At 38.0% G+C, this 14,110-nt stretch overlaps 1 protein-coding gene across 8 annotated transcripts in view; it reads right to left on the bottom strand.

Moving 5' to 3' along the window:
• The window catches only part of LOC126176248 (AP-1 complex subunit gamma-1), a 191,794-nt gene that overhangs the window by 19,504 nt on the left and 158,180 nt on the right, over positions 1-14,110 (bottom strand). For 5 of the 8 annotated variants that reach the window (XM_049923405.1, XM_049923420.1, XM_049923428.1 and 2 more), the window contains 2 exons: positions 10,614-10,740; positions 8,225-8,356 (listed from right to left, as the gene is read on the bottom strand). In XM_049923405.1, the coding sequence (XP_049779362.1) occupies positions 8,225-8,356; positions 10,614-10,740 (259 nt within the window). Of the gene's footprint in view, positions 1-1,006; positions 1,100-1,235; positions 1,397-8,224; positions 8,357-10,613; positions 10,741-14,110 lie in introns of all 8 variants that reach the window. The other 3 variants (XM_049923397.1, XM_049923449.1, XM_049923413.1) reach the window with 2 other exon arrangements.

Raw genomic sequence — 14,110 nt, 5'->3', positions numbered from 1 at the left:
CTTATTCATCACCCTGTTACTACCAAATGTTTGGATCACTAAAAGAATTTTGAGACTGCCAGTTTGATGACAATACAGCAATAGAGGTGTTCAGGTTCATGAGGCAGTGCACACATCTATCTTCTTTCTTTGAAGACTGAATCAAAAGTCTAATTTAATGGGGAAATTGTGTAACAAAGTCAGGAGGCAAAATAGAAAAATGAGGTGGCATTATTTTTGTTTTAGCTGATTCAATCAAGTTTACAAAAGAACTGTTCTGGTTTGTATTTGATCTCCCCATTAAATATTCCCAGCCATACTTCTGTATTTGTGTCACAGAGTCATCGTATCAACCTCCATATCATCTTCCTCAGAGCTGACTGTTCGCTGCTGGTCATTGGTAATAAGTAATGTGATGTGTCTGCTTAACTTTGTAAGCAACAATATTTTTTTCCTCTTCTGTAATTTTTCTTTCAATACCCGTATACACTGATGATCTCAGATCCAATGATTCCTTCCTAGAGTACACTGGAGCTGGGCTTACTTTAAATATTAACTCATCTGTACCCATTAAGTGGAAAAAACTGTTGTTAGCCAAAGATAATAGCCTCTCAATGGCCCCTCTCCCCACCAAATTTTGAACGATACCTCTAAAACATGCACTCTGCACTTTTAGAAAGAATATTGTGACACACTATACTTCTATCCCCCTCCCCCCCCCCCCCCCCTAACTGTGAAAATCTGTACCTTCCTTTTATTTTGGGTTCCTGCTGACCAATTCTACTTGTTTTTCAACCACATAAATAATCTTCAGCACCATCTGCATCTCCTCTCCTTCTCCAGTTACGTGTATGGAAACAGTGGTTGCATAATTTCAGGCTTTTCTAATCGGCAAACTCCTTTGGCCATTCCCTCTTATTCCAAACAGAACCACTGCATGTTCTACCAACAGTGTCCGATTTTTGTGTGAGAATTATTTTTTGAAAAATAACTTTAGCTCTAATAAATGAATGATGGGATGAATTACCCTGTTGGGATTTGTAATCCTTAGCACCTGCGTCACCTGTCCAGCAGGTGGCAGGACGGTTCCCGATGGAGAAAGCATTTGCAACTGGAATGTCTGAAAATCAATGTGTAGGAAAAAAAGTTAGAATTGTACTCATTTGATTAGTTTTGTAAGAACAATAAATCCGTATTGGAATTATTAACTATTTCAATACATCTGTCATTCTGATTAAATATAATGTTGTACTTACTTTAGGCACAGCAGCTTGAAACAGAAAATCAGCCATTGTATTCATTGTCTCATTTAATGCAATCATTGTGACTACAATTGTACTAGGATTATCTGGAAGGCGTTCTAAAGAGAAAGTTATTTTCAATCCATTCTTTTCGTATGCTATTATACTTGGCAGACCTGAAAAAAGGGTATTATGTGACACATTGAAGTTTCCAAACACAAAATTTAGGGGATCAAGAGTTACAAATGTTGATGTAAACTAAAAAAGGAAAGGCATTATCATATGTAACCACTTGTAAATCTGTGTCAACAGTATTTGAAATACCACCCTTTAAAACTAAGTATTGGCCAGCCAGCCTATCTCTTTATAATTTTATCACACTACAGACTTTTAGGTTAACTCAAGTTTAGTACAATATGAGCCCCCATTTACTGCAATTAGAACCTCACTCCTGTGACATGCACTCAAAGATGACCTAGACCTCATCCTGGGGGAGCACAGTCTGGCTGAAAATCAACAAAGCATAAACAGTAGTTGCATGAGGACTGAGAGAAACAAACTGCTGAGCAACCACATTTGAGACATGTTTGACGAGTATTACATTGGGGCAAAATGCCGACCTGACAAGCAGAGTGATAGCTGTTGGTCTTTAAGAAAGGCCAATATGGTCTCTCCTATGCATAACTGGGCATTGCCCTACTGAAATATGGGGTGTGGAGTTGCTGAAGAAGATGTAGTAGTACTTCTGTTCCCAAAACACACTGATATTGTTAGGTGAATTTTACACTGGCCTCAATACCTAAGAGTAAAGGCTCCGTATGTATTCAATTGCTAGAGATCTGCACAGATAATATAAATGCTACCTGCATCTGCAACCACAACTTTTATTCGCATATACAGATAATAAAATTTTATAAACCACTGTAAGTGCTTCAGAATGAGCTCCTAAAGTAGGCTTATGCATGGCCTGAACTTTCGTCTGCTGAAATTAGATCTCATACGTTGCATTACTTACACTTGGAAAGTGAAGGATGATCTTGACAACAACAACATTTTAATACGAGGGCATTTCGAAAAGTAAAGATACAATGGCTCGCAGTCCTTAAATAGAACATTTATTTAGAAAACTTCAGTTACATCTTATTAAATGGATTATTTGTTATTTTTCAACGTAATCACCCCCGTTATCCAAACATTTGTTAAGTCTGTGCACAAGCTTTTGTATCCCACAGTCATAGAAGGTTGTCGCCTGTTGTCAGAACCACATTTCAACTTCATCTTTGATGTCTTCATCGTCGTGGAATGATTTTCCACCAAGATGTGACTTCAGGTAATGGAAGACATGGAAGTCGGTGGGCGCAAGGTCCGGGCTGTATGGCGGATGGTCCAATACGTCCCATTTTAATTGTTTGAGTAGTGCTTTGGTTTCGAGCGTTGTGTGAGGCCGAGCATTGTCATGAAGCAAGCGGACTCCACTTGTCAGCATTCCACTTTGTTTGTTTTGAATTGCCCTTTGAAGACGTTTCAAAGTCTGGCAATATGCAGCAGCATTAATTGTCGTTCCAGGAGGCATAAATTCCAACAGAAGAATGCCTTGTCTGTCTCAAAAAACAGAAGCCATGATTTTCTTCGCTGAAATCGACGTTTTGCATTTCTTGGCTTTTGGTGAATTCGAATGGTGCCATTGCTTTGATTGTTGCTTGGATTCAGGTGTATGGTGATAAACCCAAGTCTCGACACCTGTCACAATGTGATCAAGGAACTCATCACCTGCTTCAGCATAGCATGTGAGGAAGTCAAGTGCAAAGCCCATCCTTTTCTTTTTGTGTTCTTCCATTAACAGTTTTGGAACCCAGCGCGCACACAATTTCCTGTATCCTAACTTGACAGTCACAATGTCTTAAAGAGTTGTCATTGACACATCCGGTATGATCTGATGCAATTCTTTCAATGTGAGACGTCTATTCGCACGAATTGCTTCCTCTGTTCTCTGAAGAAGGGCATCAGAGATCACAGATGGCCAACCTGTTCTTTGTTCGTCATGAACATTGGTCCTACCTTCAGAGAAATGACGACACCATTTCGTTACATTTTGTTGATTCATAATGTTCCCATAAACAGAAACAATTTCTTTGTGAATATCCGCTGGTCGTTGACCTTTTGCATGAAGAAAATGTATGATGGAGCGCACTTCACATTTGGCGGGATTCTGAAGCGGTGCCGCCATTTTAAACACGACCTACTCCAACCAGAAGCAACGTTCAACTGCCGAACGACCGCGAGGAGAAAGCTAACGGTTCAAGGTTTACACCAGAGTTGCCAACTTGCTCGCCAAAACTCTTCTATTCCTCTGGCGTACGGTGTATCTTTACTTTCCGAAATACCCTCGTATATTATAACACGCAATATTCTCGATACAGACCATAAGTTACAACTTTCTTTAGTAATCTGAGAAATAAATTTGGTTTAATTTTCTTGAAACATTCCTGCCACACTGGGAAGTCACCTGAAGCCATATTACGCACTGTCATCATTTTGCATATGATTGAAGGTTATAAGGGTTACCCAGAAAGTAATGCACCACATTTTTTCTACAACAATTTTTTACTGAACACAATGAAACATACACAGAAGAAAGAATGATGTTTGTTCTACACTCCTAATTTTTCCATGTATTCTCTTTCCCATTCTATGCCCAGCCCCAGCGAGACATAAGGGTGTGTATGCCCTGTTGCTACCATTCTTTGTCCTGGTCATGACGCCATGTCTTCACCGTGCAAATCAGCTCTTTGTCATCCTCAAAACTCTTCCATGAAAAGATCCTTTAATGGTCCAAACAAGTGGAAGTCTGAGGGAGCTAGGTCAGGGCTATAGGGTGGCTGCACCTTGTCAGGTGAGAGAGCCGTGGACGGACTGCCCAAATGCTTCAAATTTTTGAACTCTACAATACCATCTTCTTGTAGCGGCCTCACCCTCTTTCTCAGTGACTAATCACACTTCTGTCAACTGCAGATGCTCCATAAACTGCATACAAACATTTGTGAATGTTCCCAACAGTTTCTTTCTCTGCAGTAAGAAATTCAATGCCGACACCTTGCTTGAAAAGTAAACCATTTAAAGACATAATTTTGAAACACTGCTGCAGCTACACCATCAGTTGAAGGGAACAGAAGATTTGTGAGCACACTCCAGAAATTTGATATAAAGCTGGCAAGCAAATAAATAAATTGTGCATTACTTTCTGGGCAACTTAGTTATTTAGTTGATAAAATTTACATTAATTCACAACAACATTACATCATTGTGACATGTTACACTAAAAAAATGGCTCTGGGCACTATGGGACTTAACTTCTGAAGTCATCAGTCCCCTAGAACTTAGAACTACTTAAACCTATCTAACCTAAGGACATCACACACAACCATGCCCGAAGCAGGATTCGGACCTGCAACCGTAGCGGTCACACGGTTCCAGACTGTAGCGCCTAGAACCTCTCGGTCACCCCGGCTGGCCATGTTACACTTCCCAGTGTATTAATATTACTGATGATTAATGAAAAACCATGTCAGCTGTATTATTACATATTTATTGTGTTACAACCAGTTTCATTCATTAAACATCTACAGGCTGCCTGCAGTTAAACAAAACGGGAAATTGGGCTAAAACTACATCATCTTATGAATAAAATACACAGCTCTCAGCAATGACATCCTTATACTAAATCGTCACCAAATTGTGCTTAAGTCATGACACAAATGGTCAGGTTGTCATATGTAATGTTAAAGACCAAATGGAACAGCACTTATTAAATATCCTGCCAACAGTCTGGCGGAAGTATGGCAAGTGGACACAGCAGGTGCATGCAGTCAACTGCCCAGACCAGGGGCACTTTACGACAGAGGTAAACATAGCACTTGGTCTCAGTCGAGTACAATAATCAATTGCACGATCATAATCATTACAAGTAGTGACAAAACCTTAAGTACAGAACTGATGTTGAAGAGAGTACAATTAATCCAAACAACTGAAAAACAGAACTGATAAAAGTTAATAAATACAATACAGGAATAGATGCCAAAACTTACACAAGGTTGTGTGTGTGTGTGTGTGTGTGTGGGGGGGGGGGGGGGGGGGGGGGGGGGGCGCTTTCTGGTAAGTGGTCTCCTGTCATCCAAAAGTATTTACATTCTACAAGAACTTTCCTACAACATTTAAACTGGATATTATAAGTCATGTATTGACAATTAAAATTTAGCAGTGTTAAACTTGCAACTATTGTGTACAAGTATGGAACTGATAAGAATAAAAACTACTATGCTATTAATCCAAATTAATGAAAAACAGCTACAAAAAAAAGGTTTACAATACAATTATGCACAATTAATGGTGACAGCACTTGCACTAAACCACATCATCATTTGGCATGTATGACGTTAAGTAAACAACTACAAAATATACTTACAAAGTGTTATGTAGAATAAATCAGGGATGGTAACTAAGATCTCAAACAATGATCATAAGACATTAATAATGTAGTTACGGAAGATATACTTTCATTAAAAATGTAAAAGAGCTACAGCAATGAACCTGTTGGTTACTGTATACTGTTAATAAAATTACAAGCAAGCCACATTAAACTAGGTACAACTATTTACAATGACAGACAACAAGTGTCAGTTGTTACACAAGCTTGTATTGTCACAAGGCCAATAAAGCTCTATAACTTATAGTAAGATCTATTACATTTTTAATGACAATGTGTTCTCTAGAACTGTTATTCAAGACATGACCATTCTGCGAGATCTTAATTGCTGTTCATGATATATTTTACATTTCACAGAATTATTTTGCAACTGTGCTTTATAATTACTCTGTACTGACATAGCTGTCAAATAACATAGTTTGATGTAAGTACTGTCACCTATTCTGTTGCTGTTGTGCACGACTGTGTTGTTAATTTTTGTTCGGTTATATTTTTCAATTGTTTGAATTAATTGTGCTCCAGTTCTGAACTTAATGGTACATCTTTGCGTGTAACTATTGTGTCTGCACGGTCGCCTATTGCACTCGACAGAGACTGAATACTATGTTTACATGCTTATCCCTGTGTTGGAACAGCCCAGTCTGGGCAGTTTACTGTATGCAGCATGCAACATCTGCTCGCCACACTTCCAACACTGACCATATGTGTCATGACTTTAGCACAACTCTGCGAGGATTTAGTAATAGGCTGTTATCACTGTGAATTGCATATTTTATTCCATAAGATGCTGCAGTTTTAGCTCCATTTCCTGTTTTGTTTAATTGCAGGCAACCTGAAGATATTTTTGAATGAACCCAGTTGCAACACAATAAATTTGTAATACAGCTGAAGTGATTTTCATTAATCAATAATATTAGTGTCAGCTGTGGTGCTCAACATGACTATTAGTGACACAATCACAATGATATTGATGTTTGACATACTACCACAAAGTAATTATTACTGCAAATACCTGCAGAATTTTATTCATAGTAGTTGTATTTCAGCTACAGCAGTAGATATTTCAGAATAAAATTCAGTCATCAGTTGCAACTGTCAACTTAATTTTATCCTGAAATCTGCAGATATACCTGAGGAAATAGGCACTGATGCACACTTTTACCCACAAAGTAGTTTTTACTGTAAATTTTGTGGTTACATCCATGGATATCTACATCTGTGCAACCCTTCACCAATGGCATATCAAAGCATGAAACTTAGTGTTTGACCCTAAGGCAAACTAATGTCAATGTGGCTTATAGCCTTCTCATCATCCCCAAGTGCAGCATCTTCACAATGGCAATGAAATGCTACATAACTTGTGATCACCAAACAATTGTATGCATTCTTATCAAAGTGAAATAATTTTCAAGTGTGACAGCATCAATAACACTCATAGCTCACTTTGACCTTCATATTATGATGGAAGACACACTTTTTGTTTTCACTTCTTCATATTCATACAGAAATATCTTACATTGCTCACTTATGTAAACTTCCTGCAAGGTAAGTTACCACAATTATTTGAAGAGGTTTCTCTGGCTACAATACTATGGAGACACAGCATGTTCTACCTACCAGATAACATCATCCAAATACAACATTCCTTGTCTGATGGATCAGCAACTCAAGTGTCTTCCCCCCCCCCCCCCCCCCCCTGACAGATCCTATAACTAAAGATAGGAAAATTTCACGAAAATGATAATGCAAAGAGCAACGTGATATTGGTTGTTTTTGGCGAACTAATGTGAAATTGACAAATTTTATTAAATGTTGCAAAATTTGTCATTTTAATGTACAAAAAATTTTATTTATAAATCTGAGTATGAGAGTTTTGTAACTGATAGTTATTGAATGTTGAAATATATTTTGACTTCTTTTATTCTCAATCTTAAATCAACAGTTCATTCTGAGTAATGACAATGATGTTACATCTAAAATAGATGCCAAAATTGGCATACATTAAAATCAAAATTGGCAAGTAACATTAAAATTAGCAGAAAACACCAAAATTAGCAAAAACTAGCACAAAAATAATGAATTTTGCAAAAAATTACAAAATTTGCAGAAAAAGATAGGATCAAATCTGGCAGAAAATTCCACTGAAATTGGCAAAAAATAATGCCAGATTTCGTAAAAAAAATAATACCAAAATTGACCAAAAAATAAAAGATTTTTCCCTTTTCCAATCTATAATACACTGCATTAGTTATACAACATGAGGACGGATGCATCCAAATTACATAACAGACATTTACAATAACTATGGGTAAGGAGAAATTTATTTTGATAATGATTTAAACATATAAAAATAAAGCACTATAATGCATAACGTGTTTTAATATGACAGTTATTTTCTACTGTACATGGCAACAAGCAATAATTCAATAAATCTCCTCCCCTCCTCCAATACACACATCTATTCACCCATCACCACCGTCATCGACTGAATATGTTACTGGGTTTTAATAATGCTACTTACTGGATACAACAGGCTGGCTGTTTAGAAGACCATCCACAAGAAAATTGGAAGTTGGGTTGGAATTAAAAATAATACTGTTGTTGTTCTGCAATGTTGCTGGTGATGGTGTAGGATTTCCCACATCAAGGCCTCCTGAAAAACAGCTTGGCAATTAACTGCACAAAATCCATTAATGTACTACACTGTGAGTGTTTGCTTGCTAGTTAAGTACAATGACAGTTCATTAATATTGTTTATCCAATGTTGTTTGCCAAAATTATGCAACAGATACTATTAGATGATCTCATTCACTTTTGCTCCCTGAATTCGGTTTGAAACGGTTATCTTATGTGCATTTCTTCTAGACTGCTAAAACATACATGGCTTGATCACCTGCTTGTTCCCTGACATGATTGTTCAAATTTTTTCCTTATTTTTTTCTAGACAGATGTGCGATAACTTCAAGTTTTCTTGAAAAGTGTGCCATACTGCTTTAAGAAATTTATGTCCAGGCACTGACCTTCAAATTCTCCAAATATGGAGAAAATTGAAGAGGGCCACAGTCAGTAAGGTCCCCTTGTGAGATCCTGTTTCTTAATTATATGGTTAAAGTAATGCTCCACCTCACTTAAGAACAGCCCAGTCGCTTACAAAATTCTTGATTTCATCGCTTCTGAACAACATTTCATAGATTTTATCATAATGATATCAATCAGATCCCACAAACAGTATACTACGATCTGAATAATAATATTTACCATCAATACATTTTAAGGCATCACTGACAGAAAATGAAAAAGTGCTTTAGTGAAACCATGAAAGATGACTGAATAGAGATTTTTAATTGCTGCTCTCCCAAATGCAGTGTCACAGACAGAGTTTGTGTATGTGGGCAACGAACATAATGCTGGACGATTTGTCTTTGTTTGTAGTTTAACTGAGTCTGCCACAATATGGAGAAGTTAAATGAAGGCAGTGTTTCAATTGTGTCCCATACCAAGTACGAGTGCAATGTTTCATTAACTACATTAGTCAGTTTCTGCTTCTCAGATAATTTTATGTTTGTGAGATTTTAATAAATGGTGTATTTCTTTGTATAGCTCCCCACAACTAGTGAGGAATTAAAAAGATTACTGCCCATTCAGCTGCCAGTTCTCAAGTAAAAATGTTGTACAAATCAGAAACAAAATGAAATAACTTCCAAATGCCTGACAGCACCAGAGTTATATAGTAATAGTACCAGTTGCAACATAATGGAGATCTTCTCCATCATTATATAATATATAATTATGGTGTCACTTCCTGTCCCCACAAAATGGGCCTGCTTCAAATTGTGAAAGAGCAGATTCTCAGTTGGGCAATACTATTAACGAGCTGCATTTAGCTATCAGCTTTAAATAAGTGGTAATAGTATTTCTAAAGGTGAAAAGAATTTAAACGGCAATCATATGTGGGATTCCAGCATTTATTAATAACTGACAGCAGGAAGCATCCAGTATCCAAACTCTGAAATTTGTTAAGGTCATGGTAATTACTGAATCAATAGTGGTCATGAATGTTCACTTCACAAACATAATGAAGTTCATGACAAAATATGAAGCAGGCAATCTTAAATACAGACAGTAGTTTGGTGAAAATGGCAAATACAGCGACTAGAGAAAATATACATTTCACCATGCCAACTGTGTCTCTACAATGACCACTGAGTGACAAACTGTCACCAGCTGTTTATCATGAAATGTTAAATTGCAGTTATCTGATATTGTGCTATAACACCTTAACAATGGAGCCCACAATATATAACATTTGTGAAATATTTGGACATTCACACAGTATGTTTGATGTAACTGTGGCAGGTATTTTTTTCAGGATTTTAAATCACACAAAAACGTTTTAATTGACCATCAAATGCTTATGCTTCCATGACTTCAGTTTTCCCCCTGACTATTAAAAATATTAATAATTTACTTTCAAAAACGTGTCAGTATGATTTTGCAGATCACCATTGGCTCTTTTGTGATATGTCACATGCAAGGCTTACAATACTTCACATATGGTATCATTTGACCCTTCTCTAATTTCATTAGTTTCATTTGAAAATTCTGTCAATTGGCAACCATTATGTGCTCTAGCTTACATCACCTCTAGTTATTAATAATAGTTAATAATAGTTAGTGATGACTGTACACTGAACAGCTTTCAATGGCTGGTGCAAGAGTCTTCCCAGCAGAGTGATTACTTTTACATATTTAACTTGAAGAGAAGATCAGTGTTTGGTGACATGAGGTCATTATAGCCATCAATAAGGAGCGTTTTGCAATTTAATGGCTGACATACTGTTAATGTACCTCAAAACACAAAGTCAACTCATCAGATGTTACAAACTAGAAAAATAATGAACACCACATACCTAGCAAGTCCAGCAAATCCTGATTGTTGTCAACAGTGGTAGTTTTTATTGTATCTGTTGTAGGAACAGAGTTAACTATGTCCCCTTCATTACTATCTGAACCTCCAAGCAAAACAAGAAGGGCATTCTGGAACCAAAAGTAATCTCTGTCACAATAGTACTTTATATCAAACATTGCACAAAAAATATTAACAAAACAAATTCACTATGAGAAAGACATTTTGGGTTCCCAGATATGAGCATACAGCATGCCTAAATGACACAAATTACTTTACTTCAAATAAAGAAACAGAAGTAAGATTTGCGGTAAAGAGCCCAGTTACAATGAAGTCATGAGAGATTGAGCATAAGCTCAGACAGGTTAGTATGGGAAAGGAAATTTTAGTATCCTTTCTAAGAAAACCATCTTGGCATTCATCCTCAGAAATTTATGGATGCCATGGGGAACCTAATTCTGGATTGTCGACTTTCAAAATGCCTCTCCTTGACTCAACCACTCCACTCAATTTGAAATAAATATTTTTAACCAATTTTTTTACAGGTCAACTTTATGGTTTTATTATTTATTTGTTGTTTCAGTGAGGTTACAACAATGTAAGCTGTATGCACTGTGTCACAGTTAGAAAAGACATTATCAAACCCTGCACGCATATTTATTCTTCAGGGTAGCCTACTTTTCCATCATTATATACAAAATATGATTAATTACAACACTTGAAACATAAAACCCACTTACCACAAAAATAATGCAAATAACTAGAAAGAAACTATTATCTCTGCATCTGATGTAAAACAAGATATTTACATTATTTTGCAGGCAGCACCAATGGACATTGACAGCCATTAAAACTGGAACACCAGGGGGGGGGGGGGGGGGGGGGGGGATGCCAGATAATGAAATTTTATGTATTGTGCGCATACACAATATCAGTAATAATATATCATCAAATTTGTAACTGATTTGGGGATAAACAGGCTGCAAAATTTAATACACATGGTAGGGCATAGAGTTGAACTATGCTCAGATGACAAATACAGATATGTCATTCCATGCTGTTACAGCTGCATGCAATAGGTAATCATGTGTAGTGGCTGTCAAGTGGTAGTGTGCCAGTCTCTCAGCAATCCATGACTAGGCATTTTCAATGGGTGAGTGATCTCGAAAATATGCTGATCAGGGAAACCAGTCAAACAGTCTCTGCATCAAGGTAGGTAAGAACAACTTTGGCAACATAGAGTGCTGCATTATCTTGCTACAAGATAAATAATGTCATGGAGGCCTTGAATACGGGCACATTCAACAGCCTTAACACCTCACAAATGTGATACTCACTGTCAAAAGTATCAGCTACGTGAACCAGAAACGATCGTGTTGTGAAGCCAATGGCATCCCACACCAGCCTCTAATGACAGTCATAACTGTAGCCTGATAACACATATACTGCTTTGCACCTCCATACACAGACATGTCTAACAAGATGCTTCACACAGAGATAGGATTTCTCTGGGAAAAAATTGGTGACACTCCTGTTTCATAGTTGTCAAATGAGTGCATCTCTCTCTGCTGCTGCATAAGGTAATCTGCAACAATGGTCTCTGTACTGACAATCCATGGTGTCACTGCACAATCTACTTGTATACTTGCCTTGCTACAAACAAGCCTATTTCCTGACTCAAGATACGTGATATGGCTGTACTGTGGCGACTCCCTCTGTTTGCCTCCACTTGTAGCAGCAGACGATAGGCTGCACTGAATGAAAGAACCAGTAATCAGTGAAGGGAAAAGTCGGCCAAGGTACCACTGTATCTCCTCAGAACCCCTTGCTGGCCACCTCCGCTGGAGGTAGAGCATAGACTGCCACACTTTCGTAGATGCAATGCACATCAAACCATCGCCCAGCAGCCTCTTCTCCCACTTTGACAGGGCAACATCTAGCACCCGTGCACTTGGCAACTCATCCCCAAGAAACACCATGTGGCTTGTGCAGTCATCTGCCACACTTCGCGGAGTATGCACTGACAGCAGGATTTTGTGCCAAAGTCCAGTTTCAGTGTTTGAAAACTATGCATAGTATGCACTGACAGCAGGATTTTGCGCCAAAGTCCAGTTTCAGTGTTTGAAAACTATTAATAGTTCCCCCTGTTCATAGACTCCGTGACTTGATGAAAAGGTAGTTGTTAGCTGTTAGAAATAATGTCTCCGAACCAGCTCATGTACCTCTTTCAGCATGCCTCATCATTTATTATTGCCTAGGGAATCTTTGAATTTTTCCTTCATTACAATCATGCATGATCTACATCTACATTTATACTCCGCAAGCCACCCAACGGTGTGTGGCAGAGGGCACTTTACATGCCACTGTCATTACCTCCCTTTCCTGTTCCAGTCGCGTATGGTTTGTGGGAAGAACATCTGCCGGAAAGCCTCTGTGCGCGCTCAAATCTCTCTAATTTTACATTCCTGATCTCCTTGGGAGGTAAAAGTAGGGGGAAGCAATATATTCGATACCTCATCCAGAAACGCACCCTCTCGAAACCTGGACAGCAAGCTACACCGCGATGCGGAGCGCCTCTCTTGCAGAGTCTGCCACTTGAGTTTGCTAAACATCTCCGTAATGCTATCACGCTTAGCAAATAGCCCTGTGACGAAACGCGCCGCTCTTCTTTGGATCTTCTCTATCTCCTTTGTCAACCCAACCTGGTATAGATCCCACACTGATGAGCAATACTCAAGTATAGGTCGAACGAGTGTTTTGTAACCCACCTCCTTTGTTGATGGACTACATTTTCTAAGTCTCCCTATGAATCTTAACCTGGCACCCGCCTTACCAACAATTAATTTTATATGATCATTCCACTTCAAATCGTTCCGCACGCATACTCCCAGATATTTTACAGAAGTAATTGCTACCAGTGTTTGTTCCGCTATCATATAATCATACAATAAAGGATCCTTCTTTCTATGTATTCGCAATACATTACATTTGTCTATGTTAAGGGTCAGTTGCTACTCCCTGCATGAAGTGCCTATCCACTGCAGATCTTCCTGCATTTCGTTGGAATTTTAAAATGCTGCAACTTCTCTGTATGCTACAGCATCACCCGCGAAAAGCCGCATGGAACTTCCGACACTATCGAGCAATGTCTGATATTCAGGTACACGACAAGAACTACCATATGAAACAAAAAGCTTCATATGGACATACACTCCATTCTGAATGGTTTCCAATATAGGATACATATAATGCACTTAGTTATTTATTTTCTGTATTATTCAATGTTTCACTAGGTTTACACAAGTACAACAGTTAGTAAACATTCGAACATGCATTTTAATAAGTATCAACAGAAAAGTTTGTAATTTTAATACATACACATCTAAGCATTGTAGTACATGTCACATTTCAGGACTTACAGTTCACAATAAATGTTCGAATATCCCACTGTCATCATAAATGCATTCGTGCACTCTTGGGAAAACGTGTTGTGTTGCTTTC

This window comes from Schistocerca cancellata, chromosome 1 (assembly GCF_023864275.1).
Source record: "Schistocerca cancellata isolate TAMUIC-IGC-003103 chromosome 1, iqSchCanc2.1, whole genome shotgun sequence".
Classification (NCBI taxonomy): domain Eukaryota; kingdom Metazoa; phylum Arthropoda; class Insecta; order Orthoptera; family Acrididae; genus Schistocerca; species Schistocerca cancellata.
The sequence above is the reverse complement of the archived record's forward strand: the minus strand, read 5'-3'. Positions and strand labels throughout refer to the sequence as shown.